The sequence below is a fragment of the Cuculus canorus genome, chromosome 12, assembly GCF_017976375.1.
Source record: "Cuculus canorus isolate bCucCan1 chromosome 12, bCucCan1.pri, whole genome shotgun sequence".
Classification (NCBI taxonomy): Eukaryota; Metazoa; Chordata; class Aves; order Cuculiformes; family Cuculidae; genus Cuculus; species Cuculus canorus.
The window spans coordinates 21525505-21542948 of NC_071412.1; the positions used below are offsets into that span (position 1 = coordinate 21525505).

The 17444-nt window shown below is 41.6% G+C and overlaps 1 protein-coding gene across 5 annotated transcripts in view; it reads left to right on the forward strand.

The window, feature by feature from the left end:
* The window catches only part of THSD4 (thrombospondin type 1 domain containing 4), a 262813-nt gene that overhangs the window by 90202 nt on the left and 155167 nt on the right, over positions 1–17444 (forward strand). For all 5 annotated transcript variants that reach the window (XM_054077699.1, XM_054077701.1, XM_009555335.2 and 2 more), the window contains exon 6: positions 8452–8554. In XM_054077699.1, the coding sequence (XP_053933674.1) occupies positions 8452–8554 (103 nt within the window). The remainder of the gene's footprint in view (positions 1–8451; positions 8555–17444) is intronic.

The following is a 17444-nucleotide window of genomic DNA, read 5'->3' on the forward strand; positions in this document are numbered from 1 at the left end:
CGTGCTGCCTGCAGCAGGCTCAAGGCTCTGCTAAGTCCAGAAGAGAGATGTGGTGGTTTCATTTTCATTGCCTGCCTCTAATACAGCCTTCAGGAGCACATGTGGTAATTGCTGGAAAACGTCTCGGCCTCTTTTAGCCCCAGATGTGGAACACATTCCTTGTAAACAGATTGTTCCAGTAGATTAGTTGCTAAACTTTAACAAGTTTTGACTGAACGTGTATAAACTATGATTATCAGCATTTCTTTCAAAAATCTTGTGGCCTGGCTATATTTGGGTAGATTTCCATGTAAAAGGCGGAGGATGCTTGCTTGACCAAAAAACACTTTCCTGGCTGACTTCATCACTTCACTCTTTAAAATAAATCAGGCACTTATATTTGGAAAAAAAACACATCAGAATATTTAAAGCGCGGGGGAAGAAAGAAAACATTTCTACTCTCTTGTTTTCCTTCAGACTCATTCTTGGATGAAATACTTCTGTCAAAAAAATGGACTAAGACAGACCCCAGGAGCAGAAAGCTTTAGTCTGAACAGTTCAAGTGTGAGGCGCTGCTGAGTGAAGGGCAGCGCTACCCCCTGGAGCCACAGCAGAGCCTTACAGGGGATGGGAAAGGTATCAGCCGGGCAGGTTAAGGTGCCTTTTTTCCCCCCCTTCTTTTAAGTACTATGACCTTGGAAGAAAGAATATGTTGCAGAAATAATGTAAGACTATTTTGTATCAGAGATTCATTTTTGATGGAAGCGGAACTCTAAAATATGAATAATGCTGTAGTTTCTGTTACGCTTGGCTCCTGCAAACTCATAGTCTGTACTAAGCTACATTTACAGTGGTCTACAACTGTTGGCTTTTTGTGGAAAACTATTTTTTCCACTTCGTAGGCCTATATTTTTGTTTAACAAAAAGGAACAAAATGCATTTTCTCAACAGGCTTAACATAATTCTCCGTAGATGTAGTAACATCTGTACGTTTGTTCCTGTATGGTTTTGCTTCATACAGCACTGCAGAAACATTTCTGTTGCCTGCTTGTCACTTCGAGTGGAGAGCCTTCTCTAAGGATCTTGTGATTATTGCTGTAATAAGATCTTTTTACTTAAAAAGTGGAATTTCATGGTAATACAAATTAGAAACTTTCCTAAACTTTCAGTCCTTCTGCTGCAACCATGGAGGTGGTCTCTCCTCCCGCACAAAGGACAGTCATTTGGATGGGATGCATGTGATTGAGTTTCACAGAATCACAGAATCACAAGGTTGGAAAGGACCCATTGGATCATCGAGTCCAACCATTCCTAACACTCCCTAAACCATGTCCCTCAGCACTTCATCCACCCGTTCCTTAAACACCTCCAGGGAAGGCGACTCGACCACCTCCCTGGGCAGCTGTTCCAGTGCCCAATGACTCTTACTGTGAAGAATTTTTTTCTGATATCCAGCCTGAACCTCCCCTGGCGGAGCTTCAGGCCATTCCCTCTTGTCCTGTCCCCTGTCACTTGGGAGAAGAGCCCAGCTCCCTCCTCTCCACAACCTCCTTTCAGGCAGTTGTAGAGAGTATTTCCATTTAGGTTGATTAGGCTTTCACATAGAACACTGGTGGAGGATTATTCCTGCGTACTGATGGACTTGGCAGAATGAAAGAGTAAAGTAGTGAAACCTACGTGACGTAGAAAGCGCACCCCAGAAAGAATAGCCTGCTCCAAGAACAGCATTGGGTTTTTTTTAAATTAAATAAAATATTGCTGGAAACCCTGGAGTTGCATCGCATTGGTGTAATTTCCTACAGCCTCTGAGGAGCAGCTATGAGGAGCTCTTTGCTTTAAGCCTCTTGATTTCACTAGAGCTGCATTCAGATAGGAGTTTGTCTCAGTCTCTCAAAGCCGATGCTGCCGGTGCCTGTCAGAAAGCGGTTTGGCATCACTGACCTCTTCTAGGAAGAGCACTACTACTGTTACATTAAAGCGACTATCCTTGATACATAAACCTCACCTTTCCTGAGGAGGACTATTAAAACTTGCTCTATTTTTCAGATGTATTTGAACAATGTAGACAGATGAGACGCCGAATCTGCAGCAAGGCTGAAAGCTTCCGTGTTAAGGCATTCTTCAGACTTCAAGCCAGGTTGTGTCAAATGGAAATAACTTTTTATTGATTTCCCATTAAATGAGGCAATAACGTGCAGTTTGAGCACTGTGAGCATTATGTAGTGTTTCTATAAATAGATATTTGAATGGAGGGGTTCTTGTATTTGGTGGTTTTTTTTATGCAGCATATTTATATAGAAAAATGAAACCACTGCTGTAGAAAGTAGTTATGATTTCTGTCGCATATGCCAAGCTTTTGATGGTTGATTGGGATCACGTATAGAATATCGTATGGGCGCTCCAGTCTCGATACTGACGTACTTCTTTGCTCAGGGAAATGGGTACTAAAAGAGATTTGGGACAGTAAAATAGTAACTACATTTTGGAAAGAGTTGATAGTCATCTGGTCTTTTGCTGGATCAAAAAAAAGACTAGCGCAGTCACCCGGCCAGGTCATTGGCAGGTGTGAGCTGACACGGCGCTGCCTTCCGTCGCGCACTTGCGTATCACTTTACACCAGACGATACTCCGCTCCAGCACGGTCTGTTTTGAGTATTTCTTTTCAGTTTTCTAGTTGTTAAACTTTGATGTAGAAACAGATAGTTGTTTCTTTTTTTGCCTGTTTGGTTGGATTTTTTTTGGAATAGCGTTTGTAAAGTTGTAGCAATAAGAGAACTGGATGGCTTTCTTGACATATTTTTGGTACTCCTGAGGAACTCTTAATTTTCCTACTAGAGCTCTTTGGTGAGCCCCTCCTAAGCTTATAGTGCCAAGTGTTTCCAGACATGCACATTAGATCAGTGTAGTTGCTTTGTGTGGGATGGATGAGTGACTACCATTTTATTTAAAACCAAAGCTGGACTTGAATCTTCTATAGTTGTTGAAAATCTTAAATAAAATAAATTGCTTCAACCTAATCAGATGGATCTGTCAGGGAGAATTTAAAAAAAAAAAAAAAAAGCCGTGAAGTTAAGCAGAAATACTTCTTTTTCCATCTGTTTGGTTGATCCTTCTTCCCCCATGTTAGACATACTGTGTTTTCAGCTGTAAAATACCATGGAAGGGGAAAAAGGTAAAGCAGTAATAGATGCACTTGCCAGACTATGCATTAATGCCTTACTTGATACATTGCGAAGTTATTGAAGATTATGTTTGGGTAACACTTAAAGACTTTTTTAGTTAAATTCAGAGGTCTTTTGTTGTGAAAAGCTGTTCCCTTACCCGAGCCAGCCCCTACCTCAGGGAAGGCAGGCACCCGGCATGCAGCTTTGGACCATCTTCCGTGTCCCAAGCACAAATAGAACGTGGGCAGGAAAATAATGATTTTGTATTGTGCACGTCTGAGGTCTTTTCCATCGATGCCAGGCAGTCCCCTGACAGCAGTGAGGGAAAAGAGAGTAGGCCGTGACCCTGTATTATTTGTTTCCTTAAACCCTGCATCACTTTAGACTCTCTCTGTGGTTCATAAAGAAAGTTAGTAGTTTATGATGATTGTCATAACGGAGCTTAATCTGCACTGCAACAGACACGTAGGTGTAAAATCATCGCTTGAGGCAGTGCCAAGATTTCAGCAATACAGGTGCTCATTCCTCATAAACTTGTCCAGATACCACTGCGTTCACAGATGTTAATTTTCATTCCATGTCAAGCCAGACATTTATAGCGTACTGTCTGTGGCCAGCAACTGTAACCAGAGCTGGCTGCCTCTAGTTTTACTGCAGAGCCGTTCTGCACAGAATTTTTTCAGATTTTGCATTTTAAAGTTTTTTTGTGCATTTCTGTTTTTCAGAAGCATCAATTCCATTTTAATAAAAAAATCTGCCTGATATTTTGTGCCACACATACCTAGATACGTTTAATATACCTTTTTTCTTTTTGGCAGATAATTGTCTTCATGTTCTGTTACCACTTAAAAAGACTAGAACCCTTGGGGGAGTAAAAAGAGTCTTCAGTAGTTTAGATGGATCTGTGGCTGCCTTGCAGTGGATATTCAGCCAAAGCAAGGAGGTTGCTTTGATCCCAAGTTACTCAGATAGAGGCACGCGTGGTCCTTGGCAGTGCAGAGAGAGACAGCTTAGCAGAAGGATTACAGTCTGAAGGACCCCAGATTCCGCTTTCAGAAATGGATGTGGGACTTAGGTAGGTTTCAGAAGGCACCAGCACTTCAGAGCAGAATGTCACTGCAGGTGTGGGGGATTGTCGTGTAAAGAACGGGAATTTACATTGCAAGGACATGCTACTTTTGAAGAGTATGTTCTGAAAATGAAAGGACGCTCTTCAGATTACTGTTTCAGAAACAAATATTTTAATTATTTTTCTTTGGACATGTGTTTATCCTATGGAATGTTAAAGGATTAATATGATTAGGGAGAACCAGTGCAGAAATGAAAACTAGAGTGCAATTAGATTAATTGGACTTAATTTAATATATAGTGTTATGCACATAGAAAATATAAATTGTGAATTATGCCTGAGCCTGGAGAATCCAGAAGGACTGTAGGGCCTTGGAAAAAGAGTTTGCCAGTTAATGTAGGTCATGAGAATGAAACGGTGCCAAAAATTTTCGTCATTTTTTAATTGCCATTAGAATTAGTTTCAGGATCAGAATGGCCCGTTTATGCGTCTCCAGAAGTGCATTGTCTCCGTGCAGCTCCGAAGCAGCTTGGCTAATGGCAGGCGAGCAGCCCGGGTGTGTGCACATCTGCCGGCAGCCTGGTAGTCTTCTGGTGTTTTTCCAACACTTCATTAATTAATCGAAGCGTCAAAGCTTTGTTAAAACCCTGTGCTTTTTGAATGTTTCCCGAAAGCTAAAGGTAGGGTGGTTTCTTTGTTTTACAGTCTTAGCTCTACCAGCAGCTCATTTTAAGAACGCTTTGGTGGTACATGACCGGGAGCAGCACTGGGTGTTGCCGTCCCTCAGAACCTGCATATCTCAAATGAAATGGAGGCACAGATAAAGCTGCTCTTGCAGAAGGCAGACACGGTGTGTTGTGAACAGCCCTGTGCAGCCCCAGGCTTGGGGAAGAGCGGCTGGAAAGCTGCCTGGCAGAGAAGGACCTGGGCGACAGCAGCTGAACGTGAGCCAGCGGTGCCTCAGGTGGCCAAGAAGGCCAGTGGCATCCTGGCCTGGATCAGAAACGGCGCGGCCAGCAGGAGCAGGGAAGGGATTGTGCCCTGTCCTTGGCATTAGCGAGGCTGCACCTTGACTCCTCGGTTCAGTTTTGGGCCCCTCCCTCTAAGAAGGACATTGAGGATCCTGGAGCATTACTCCCTCAGTAATCAAAAAACCGAAGTGATCTTTTTAAGGAAAAAATGACATTCCAGATCTCTTGTTAACAAAACCATGAATCAAAGCCAGCGTTTTATTTTCAGACAAATTATCTTGGAGCCCTTACCCAGGCAGCGCGATCCTCGTGTGCTTGTGTCACTGAGGGGGAACCGAGGGAGAATCACACGATAAGGTTAAGTATTTTAGCAAAGTTCATTCGAAAACCTCTGGAAGGTTTGGACAGAGATTCAGGTTGTTTAAATCCTAGTACTCTGGCTTAGCCACAGGAACATTCTTCAGCTGTAAACATGCCAACGTGCCTACTTTCTAAAGAAAAATGGCTCTTCTCTTGGCAGAGGGGTAGGAAGGGGGCAAATTTCACTTCTGATTGTACAGAGTCCTGCTTTTTCCTTTTAGTGATAGCAGTGTATTTTCTGCCTCAGAGGTGTGCTAGAACGCCAAAGAGGCCGAGAGAAAGAGCCCGGCACTCTTAGCTCTTCTGGCACAGGCTCAGGGGTTTCGTTTGCACGGGGACTGAGCAGCAGGAGGCGCAAAACTGTCCTTCCAGGCAGCTGGGCGTTAAGATTTTAGGCAGAGTTAATACATAACTGATCGATGTTAATTTATGCACACAGAGTACGTATAATTCTTCTAAGCCTTGGTGACAGTTGTTTGGTTACTTGCACCTTGTAGTTAACTCATAAAATCCTTTCAAAAGACATTTAAAGATAAAAATGAGGATAATCTGTATAAAGCATAAAGCAAAGAGCTTTTGCAGATCAGCGCACTCTCTCAGATTTTGACTCAAATTTTGCAATTAAACTTTGCTGAAAGAAGTGGGGGAAGGACAACCGAGTTGAGGCTTTTGAAGTAGCACAGTTGTTACTGAGTTTGCCTTTTCTTCTGGTTTCAGCTTGGTCTGCACAGTGTATTTGTCAGTCCTTTGTTCTGCCTTAAAGCAATGGGGCCTCTGTCCTTTGGGCAACTTTCAGTAAGTTTAAAAACAGAAATTGTAGCTAAATAAATGTGATCTTACGAGGGGCAGATGTCACTGTTTTTGGCAACAACAATGAGTATTTTCATCTTTTTACTCGTACGTTGTCTACAGTTGGTATGAAGGAGGTGCAGTAGAGGTGGTTTGTGAGCCAGAGGTACTGGGACACTGGAGTAAAGCACAAGGCTCACAGAAGGAAAAACAAGAATCAACAAAACCTCACAACAGAGTGCCAGGAAACATGTGCCAAAAAAGAGGGGAAAAGTGTTACAAAAAGAAACCCTTCAGGCTGGGTTCTTTGCTGGTATAAACTGATGTACTTCTGCTGTAATTTAACGTAGTGACCTTCGTTTAAGCCAGCTCAGCTTCTGTCCCTACGCCTTTCGGATATGTGCCGTAACTGGTTTCCATGAAAAATGTCAGCTTCCTAGCCTTGGCGGGTTGGTGGTTGTTGCTGAATTACCCTTGCTGTATTGCTGTGTCACAGATGTAAGGATGTGTCTTTCAGTTGTGGGAAGATGGCTTTGCTTTCTGCGTTTGGCGTTAGAAAGGCTTTTGGTCCCACCCTTCCAGTGTAGTTTGGTGGCTCATAATTCTCTTTTCAGGGAAGCTTTTTTGTTTGTTTTTGCATTAGAGGATTTGTTGAGGAAAACAAAATTTGCATGTACTTGGAGGTCTGGGAAGGGTGGTGAACAAAGCACAGATGGCTGTTTGGCCAGGAACGGCGTTTGCTCTGCAAGATTTGTTACCGTGATTCGAATAGAAGATAAAGTAGTCTGTGAACCGTCCCCCAGGGATGTCTTTGGTACAGTTTATGGTCCACTTGAAAACTCTTGACTTTGACATCTCACTCATCCATTTACAAACATCTTCACATGTAGATGGTGGCTACAAAGCCAGAGCTGCTCTGGGACCCCCGGTGTGCCGGCTTTCCCTGCAGAGATGACCAGTCTTTCCCCCTGTACGAATCTAAGAGAACCGACTTGCAGGTGCGATCTTACTGATTCTCTTGCTGTTCCCATCAAAAGCACAGTTATTTAGCCATGTTGCTTTCATATAATGTTGTCTCTAGTTTCCGCTTTAAAATCTGTCTCCTATAGAAAATATCCTGCTGTTCTAGCCCAGTTCTTCATGTGGTTTCCACTATTCTTGAATAGTGTTCTTAATAGCCGTTTTGATCAGCTGAAGACTACCTGAAAAAACGCACGCGGAACCAAAGCTTGTCTGTTTTCTCCAAATGTAGAAACTACCAACCCCCTCCCTACTCTAGAAATCTTCCTTCCCTTTGTGTGTGCCCACACACAGAGTCGGCTTTGCTGTGACTGCTGTAGTGTGGGGATACAGGCAGAACAAAGTAATTAAGTATTTAAGTATTTAAATTGCATTTACTTTTGGAATCTGCTTCAGATCTAAACAAGGCTTGTCTGCCAAAGGCTTGCGTTGCATGGGACCTAATAAAAGATGTTACTTCTATCTGTCAAACTTTCCCTGCCTCGATACGTCTGTATATAAGCACTTCCTGATATTTAGCTTCAAGAACTCTGAAGTTTACATTTGAAGGCACAAGTTAAAATACAAAGTAATGCAATGACTGTAATTAATAGCAGCACGTAGAAATAAAAAGTGGCAGTGTGGTATTGAAGCATAGGATGAGAATAAGAAGCTGATGTGGCCAGCTTCTAATAAGTTAGGGAAGCGTGTATGTGAAGTGTTTCAACTGTGTTGAATCTGAGCCCAGAAAATTAATAATGAAAAATGTGAAGCTATTGTGGAGAGGAAATGATTCAGATCTAGTTTATTGGATTTATCTTCAAGTGTCATCTTTTTGCAGAGGAAAATGACAGCTCAATAAGAAAATTCCATTTTTGTAGAGATGTTGCTCCATGAACTCTACAAATTAATTTTTTTTCCTACAGACGCTTTTGATACTCTTACCTAAAAGCCCACTGTGTTACCCGCTCTGAAGAAAAGGAGTGTCCTGTTGTGGGTATTGTTAATCTGGATTAGAATTTGGCAATACCTTCATTAATCTTCTAACGTGAATTAATAAGAAAGCAATAGTTACATTGCTGTTGATTCTAATCTGACTGTTTTTCTTTTATTTAAACAGATGTGTCCTGAAAGCAGCAGAAATATTAGAGAGGTGCAATGTGCATCATACAATAACAAGCCGTTTATGGGTCGATTTTATGAATGGGAACCTTTTGCGGAAGGTAAGGGAAGACCGCTTGGTTTTGCGTTATTATACATATTGTCATTTGGGAAGTCAAATGTGATTTTTACCCAGTGCAATCCGTCAGGCTTTGAATGTGTGAGTCTTGCTCATTTTGCTCTGTTTGTCTGCTGAATTTGTTCATAGGCAGGCACGTAGAGAATCTCACATCAATATTTCTTACGTTTTACAGGAACAAAAGCATTTAAACAAAGTTTGTTTCTAATGTAGTTGTGCCTCAGTCCTGGTTTTATCTGTTGTGGGTATAGTGAAGACTTGCAGAGCTCTGTATATTTATCTTAAATTACAAACATTCAGTATATACTGTGCTGTTAACTGAGGTCTTGTTAGGTGTGTGAGGTTGCCTGAAAGGAAGTTTCAAAGCTGTACAACTCTGGCACTCTGTACCATGCGTTTAGGCAGAAAAAAGAGCTCGGTTTCCCCAGCAAGCAGGTGGCTGAAGGTATGTTCTGCGGACAGCATGACTTCTACAATGTGACCCCAAAGACTTAGGAGCTATTAACTTCAATGCGTCCCTTTTCAAACTGCCATTGACAAGAGACAGTTGACGAGCCAGCTCAGCCCTCCATCTCCTGGCTTTTCTGCACAGCAGCTTTGACTCATTCTGCCCTACGCCAGGACAAATCAGTCGGGGGATCTAAAACATGCCGCAATCATTTCTTTTTTCCTCCCCTACACAGCACAGCTTGCTCCTAATATTTATGTTGGATCAGTAAGGGCAACTAAACTGTAATTTACAACCTCGTCTTCATGGTGAGTTAAGTGTAATTGTTATTGTTTTTTAAAAATAACACAGTTTTGTTTCTCCCTTGTTCAGATTGGTGCATCTGCATTTCTAACCTCTGTTTTATCTGCTACTGCTCCAACACAAACTTTTGTCTTTATTAAAAAAGCTGTATTAAAGGGACTATAAACCCTACAAATTAAGAGTATTTAATGAAAAAGAACTAGTTTGTATTGGCAAACCGATAGCACATACTGACTGTAAGGGCAGCATTGGAGAGAAAGGATCCAGTTGTGACAGAGGGAAAGCATCACAGTGACATGGGCACAAAACCTGTAAGGAATTTTAAATCTACAAAAGCAGTACATGTTTTAATCATTCTGATAATTGAACTAGTTAATTTTTAACTCTTTTTCAGCTGCCTTTCAGCATGCTTGTTTATCTGCATGGCACTGACGGTGGGAACTCTTGCTGTTTCAGATGTGTGTTGTTTTACATGTGCAGCTGTAACCGCTGGAGCTTGCTGGACGCTAGCTAACAAAGGCAATAACGGGAATGAGGACGTGGCTGAAGGAGCATCCTAGTGGTGGCTGCACAGATGATTTACTTCCACTTGGTAGAGTCAAGATGTCTTTGGCTTAAAATACTGTATCAAGCCAGACGAGTTTCTAGGAACAGAGCCATGCTTAGATCTTGAAAGCTGTTTAAATAGTTTGTTGCTGGCAGATAGTCGCTGGAACGTGAAAGCCATGGTGAAGAGGCCTCTGCTCCCCGCCGTGAGCAGGACTGGCCTGGAGGGCAGCGCCTTTCACCTTCCCTGGGGGCTGCAGGCTCAGCCAGAGCGGAGGAACTCTGGCGGCCAAAGGGACCTCGGGAAGGTCTGGCAGGGTTTGTTCAGTTCCTTCAGATGACCTGGTCTGGCTTCCTCTTACAACTTCTCTTTATTTTTCTGTTTGATTGCTGAGAGACCGGAGTTGTACAGAGCCTGCACACCACGTTGCTTTTTGGAGCAGGGTTCCAGTCAGGCTGAGCTTCAACTGGGATAAAAATTCCTGTAGCTGAGAGCAGCAGCAGTGTCTACAAAATGGCATTGCCATCACTGCTGTGTTTTCTTGGGGGGCGAGAACAGGTCCCAGGTCTCCCTCTGTACAGTTGTTGCCAAACCTGACTGCTGTTGGGCACCATTCAAACTAAGCTGGAGTGAAAGAGGCTGAGAGGAGCGGGGCGACAGCACCCAGCCTGCTGGCAGGGCGCTTGGGCAATTCCAACTGGCTTCTCTTTACTCCTGGTAACTGGAGGTGGAACTTCAATCTAGAGTAGTTAGAGAATTCGTCCTTGTGTATGATGAGTAAGGTGGGCCCCGAGGTGTGTTTCCTGAGTGCCGGGTGTTTCTGGGCTGGAGGAGTGCAGCCCTTGAGCAGCAAAGGTAATGTAGTCCAAGTTTGTGAACTCTTGGTCCTTCTTGATTTGTAACTGCCAGCTCCTGGTGGCTCAGAGTCAGCTGTGCTGCGCTAGTGTTCTCTTAGCTTTGCCTGCAATACTTGGGCAACCTAATTTTTTCACCCAAAGGACAAGAAGTGTTCCTGTTCTATTTATACTTTCTCCAGTAAGTTAGTTTGAGTTAGTGAACATTGGGTATATACACAGTGTCTCCTCTGCTGCAGTCCATCCAGCTGCAAGGTGTGAGATTCAATGGCGCAGCTGCTCCGAGTCTTCAGTTCTCATTGCACTGCTGCTTCTCTGCTTTTTCTTGTCTTCACCTGCTAGAAATCTTGATTGCTTTTATTCCATTTCATGGCTAGTTGTTCTTGTACTTTAATTGCTTGCAATTAAATTGTATTTTCTATGGCAACTTTCTTTTTTGTTATTTCTGTTTTATGTGAAATGCTGTGGCTGGATAGATTCCTCGAGGAGGCAGCAGCTGGAGTTTGAAATGTAAAAAGTAGATGGTGTTTGTTTTTCTTGGTTAGTTACAGCTCAAATAGTGCACCATTCTCCAACAGTAAGTAAAGACAGAGCATAGCTAATAACGGAATTGGCGTTTTTACATTTCATCAGTCTTAATCTCTCGCTATTTCAGGAACTGTTACTTAGCAAATGAGTAACGTTAAACTGAACAGTAAGCCAGTAGCGGATTAGTACAATATAAAACATCCTGAAACATATACCTGAAATTATTGACAGGAGCTTAAGCACTACAGGCATGCAATTCCTCTTTAATTCTGATGGAATATGAGCTCTGATTTCCTTTAGACTCACTGGAAATCCTGTCCAAGGCACTGAATTGTCCATTTTTCACACACTACTGAAAATTCTACTTAATTTTTAAGTGAAATTTCTTTGAAATGTTGCTCACTTATGAGACTGGACTTTATTTAAATGCAGTAGAACAAGAAGTTAATTTAGATTATGTCCCTTTTCTCCTCTTTATTTATCCTTGATTTGTGAATGGATCACAAGGCAAAGCAGATGGAAGTTTGGAAAGCTTTAAAAGTATGGTAGTGCTAAAGTATCTGAGGGATTTCTTTGACTTCATCAATAAATCTGCTTCCTGAACATCTGTTGTGTTGAGCTTGACCTGGAAATTGTAAATATCCTGTGTATTACTGAAATATGTAACTCCTTCTATAGAAAGCTTTAATGAAAAAATATGCTTAGATACTTAAATACATGGAAACCTAATGCTTCCGTATGGCAACTCACCTTTTATAGTTAGTCTTCCTATATAAATTTATTAATATGCATGTTTTGGCTTGCATTTTTAAGAAACTTGGTAATATCAGAGCCTGGCTTTTACTTGGGATTCTGCCCTATGCTACAATTCAAAGAATAATGTACAAGTGTTTTTAACTACTAATATAAGCAGGGCCCATGCTCTGATGTATGATGTCGCCCATTTCTCTGTCATAGGTCACGTGCAGCACACATTGTAATGTTTCTCGTTCGTTGTGCACACCTCAATTTCCCCATTTTTCTACTGGAGGGTAAAATGGTTTAAGCTGGATGAGAGCGAGAAGACGTGGGTCTTTATAGATGATTTTAAATGCTTTCTTCTGTGCAGTGTGGGTTGGTTAACCTAGAAAAATGCCTGGTGACTATTTTTTTTTGTGTTTGAAAAGAAGTGAACTATGGAGAGATGGGGAGGAAATACATGAAGAGAGTTTGGTAAGTAAAGCAGAAAAGAGGGTTGCTACTGAAAAATACTTACCAAGCTATCTTAGATTTTTAAGATTACTATCTTTGCCTCACTTTGTGTGTTGAAATGGTTTTTGTGGATTCAACTATGCATTTCAGAAGGTTTTAAATCGTTTCAGAACATTTTCCACGTGTTTGATTTCAAAAAAGCTTTCACATTCGCCTCCTCCAGATGTGGTGCTGCGAGGTGCAGAGCTCCCTGTCGGGTTGGTGCTGTACTTAAAGGAAGGCAATATAAATAGGACTTTTTATAGGCCCTAGCGGCTCAAGAACTGTTGAGGTTAGTGGGAGATTTTCCCGTTCACTTCAGTGGCTTTAGGATGAGGTCATTTAGAAGAAAATCCACAATGTAACCGAGAAAGTGAACAGAACCAAGGTCTGATCCTGAAAAACTTCGTTGCGGGTTGATAATATGCAGACTTCTGTGTATTCAGAGAGTTGGTATGTACCTAATTCTGTGGAGGCTCAGGACCTCACTAGAAGCTATCGCAGTATTTTGCAACGAAGCTGAACTTTCGGGGAGTCCACCTGCGGTTCCCACTCTATTCAAAGGTTGAAGGAGTTTTTGCTGACTCCGGGCCTGGTCCTGTTGGGCGAGTGTCCAGGCAGGGACTCGGAGAGCAGCAACCCATAAACGTGGGATTCAGAGTTTTCTTTCATCCTGTGAAGAATCACAAATCCACAAAGATGATGTTTTAGGCCATCTCAGAGGCCATATTATTTCCTTCTTCAACCCTCCCCGACGTGTCTCTGTCTTTGGTTTTACTGTATGCAATTAAAATTGTGACTATTAAATGGAACATTCATTCTACTATTCGACCTTTTCAGTATTAACGGTTCTCCTAAAAAATGAAACCAGTACTTGTATTCCTAGTTCAAAAAACCACCAAACACTGAAGTAACTCTTGGAGAAATTAACTCTAGAAGGGATCCAAATACATACAGAATCTTTCCTATCTGCTTTGGGAGGCTGACTTCTTCTGAGTGTTTTTCATTATGCTGAAAGCATTACATATTAAGATACTTCTAATTTATGGTTTGTTAATTTTGAGCCTGTTCCAGTATCAGCTGATGCAGAAGGAAGGATAACAGTAACTTCAGAGGGAGTCAGATGTGAATCTAAGCATTAATGTTCACAGTTGCTATTTGTGTCCTCAAAAATTGCTTACGCGCGCTCTCAGCAGTAGGAGTTGAACTGCTTTCTGGAGTATTTAGCTGCAAAATTCTATTTTGTTAATGTGATTTCAATGGCATTATGCGAATTTTAGGAATTACCATCTGCATATACTGAAGAGGTAGATACTCGAGTTCTGATTCCAGTGAAATTTGAGGATTTTACCTGATTGGCTTTATAAATGCTTTCACTTTATCTCATCAGTTCTAACACTGAGATTTGGGCCCATCTGCAAGCGGGGCTGGAGGCTGTGATCATCGTTATCAACAGCAGTGCAGTGTGAGCTCCCGAGGCCGGAAGCTGTGGCTGCCTGGAAAGTTTAGGACGTGCTCCAGTCCAGAAGATGTTAGGTTTCAGATCTGGCAAGTCTTCTGCTGCTGCGTTTTAGTAGCGGGAGGCTTGTTGGTGATTGGTGCTTGACCATGGTGTAGGGCACTTAAAACATAAGCGATTTTTGCCTGACGTCGAAGCTCCAGGCTGTCCCGGGGGAAGCCGTCATGGGCAGTTGGTAGGGGTGCCCGGGCTGGTGCTGGAGGGGCTGTCCCAGGGTCTGCCTCTGAGCCACAGTGGAGCTAAAGTTCAAGACATGCTTGTAAGTTCCTGCTGCTTAACGAGAGTTCCTCCCTTGCGCGTGCTGAACGGGTCCTGTGGGTACTTTTAGTCTGTGGCAAACACGAGATAAAAGTCATTTGTTTAAGCTTCTCTTATTCCGAGTGAGAAGACTTCATCTTTTCTTTTGTCGTTTAAGGTGAAAGCTGCAAGTTTGGTCCCTGTGGCTCAAGCTGGGTGCCAAGCTCGCTCTGAGCCTGGAGTCACTGTGGAAGACTGTGCCGGGGAGGGATGGGAGGTTGTAAAGATAAACTGCTACAGAGGGTTCATAAGGATTAAGTATTGCAGCTTATTTTTTTTTGCTATGACATTCTTTTTAAAGCTCTCAGACTGACAATTTCCAACTTCATCTCCCAGTATTTCAAAGGATCGTAGAGGTTACAACTCTCATGGATGTAGCTGTTTGCTAGAAAAATTGGGTTACTTATTAATACGAATATGGGTGCCTGTGCTGCACATGATAATTTAAATTTTGGCATTCCTCTGTTTCTGGAGTATTCTGTTAGTGTTTCGAATGGAGGTCTTTGGTAGTGCTGAGTGTTACGAAGGGAATTAAGAAGATTTTGCCAATTTAGCCAGCTTAAGTATGGTTGGACTGGCATTTATATACTCTTGATATTCCTTCTTGTTACGATGAATTACTATTTTCAAAGCAAGGAAAATCTTACCCACTGTGAAAGAAAAGCTTATAATATGGATGAACATCAGAAGAAAGAGATTCCCAGTGGTAGTATATAAAATGAAAAGCAGAACTGGCTTCTATTGTGCTCTGTTTCCGTTAGACAGCTTGGAAGTTTTATAAGCACGGCACATAATAAATTTCTGAGCCACAGTTTGAGGTCTTTTACAAAGGAGAGACAGTTCTTGCTAATGTTCTTCTGGATCAGTACTCCCTCTTATACCCAGATAGATACAAATCTCTGGCATTTGTCCACAGTGTCAACTTGCGAATTTGTTAATTTGCTTTCTATATTACAGTGTGACTCAGAATTGAAATCCAAACACCACAAATTCAAAATTAAGTTCGAAAGAGTGAGAGAAACTGTGTGTTAAATTTGTCGCATATCTGCAAAGACTAGGTCTGCTTCTGAATAATTTTGGTCAGAGGTGCAGCTCGCCATGGTTGGTTCTGCTGAAATGGTACAGTGATCCCTCTGGAGAGAGATCACAAAGAGCTAACTGTTTGGATCCGTTATACCACTGAGGTGGATATCAAGTAGAAAAACAGAACCAGACCTCAAAAAGTTGAGTTTGATCCTTTTTTTTCAAATGCAGTAATACGAGTCTGGTGACATCATCAGATCTGAAAAGTAATATAGACTTTTACTGTATTTTCTTTTTTCATTGCTCCAATATAAATGTAACGCAGTGTATGTAAAATGCATTATAGCAAATCCACAAGCAATTTCCTTCATTGTAACAAATACTGTATCTCATTAGAGCAAAACAAGCCCCCAGTTATGTTGCAGAACATCTGCTTAACAATTTCAAGTTCCTCCAACGATGCTGCCAAAACAGATAAAAAGTCAGCATCTAGTCCATTACTTTGATCAACTGAAGTAATAAAATGATAAATAATGCCCCAGGTGCAGATCTGGTGGACGGGGGAGCTCTGCTGTCGCCCTGCGCTCGGGTGGCTCTGGCTGGCGGCGGGTGGCCGAGGGCACTGGAACTCTGGGGTCCTGGCGTGGGAGGCAGAACTAGATTTCTGGCTTACATAGATTCCCTATCTGACAGTGTGAAAGTGGATTGTTCTATGTCCAGATAATGATTCTAAAATTCTATTTAAAATGTCTTTTTTATATCCCAGGGGCCTTCCGTAATGCCTGTGGGGTGCTTTAATGTTACTGACAAGAGCTAAAGGATAAACCAACAGGTCTATGTTTATGTAAAATTTGGCATAAGTTGTACTGGTACTTATTATTTGTCTGCTTTGTGACTATATCCGTGTCTGCTCCATATGTCTTAGGAAAAGAATCACTATGTGTTTTCAAGGTTGACATTTTGACTACTTGTTTTCATTCCAAGTGTGAACAAAAGCTGAAAATGGGAAAAATTTCCAGGAATCCAAAACATTTTTTAAGTATCGAGTTATTTTGGATCAGTATTGTTGAAATGGAAAAAGTTTATGTGTCATTGTAATATTATTAGCATTTCAATTAAAAACAATCAGTAAAATAGAATATTTCAGCATTGAAATGCAGCAGGGCAGCGGAAATGATTTTGACTTTCCTCTGTCTGTTTTCTGCACAATCGACATAATCATAGAATCATAGAATGGTTTGAGTTGGGACCGTAGAGATCATCCAGTTCCACCCCCGCCATGGGGGGCATGTGGAAAACATTTCTTCTTAGTATCTAATCTAAATCTAGTCCAGGGGAAGATTTTTTTTTTCATGAAATGTAAGCTTTGGAAACAAAGGGAAAAGAGTTACTTGAATGGGTTTGCTGGATTTGTAACCAGATTGAGAAATACATTGAAAATGTAGAAAATGTGTCCCGAAGCGCAGGTGCTGGAATTATAATTTCCTTGTGAAATAATTCTGGTCAAGAGCCAAGCGAAGAGTTATTCTTTCTTTGAATAGGAATGTATTGTACCACACCAGTTCTACCCATGCCTTCTGTTTGCATGTTTTTCTGTTGGGTTTTGTGGTAGTATTTTGATTCTATATTTTTCAGATCCGGTTAGTCACACCTTCGACTCGCTTTCAAACAAAATGCAGAATTTAACCCTGAAGAATCTTAATCGTTATCAAAATTCCTTAAAAAAAAAACCAAACACAACTGTAAAAGCGCCTGGAATTCAGATAGATAAGCAGGAATCTTGGTTTGATTGGATAAGGAGGGAGTATATAATGTGCCTCCATATAGATACAAATGGAGAATCAGTTTAAAGAAAAAAAGAAAAGAAAAAAGTTGAAGACAGCCCGTGGGCTGTGGTTCTGGATAGAGAGAAGAAAACAGGAAGAGAAATCAGACTTATTGCCCACAAGTCCTCATGTGCCTCATGAGAGACCAACAGATACTCAGCAATATAAAAAGTAACACCCATAAAAGCATTTTTATGTGGTGAGCTGAATGCACAAATTGAATAAAATCAGTAGGAATCTGTGGAAGTAATCCTAGGTGAGCTGCTGAAGTACACGAGGTAGAATGTTCAGGAAGAGC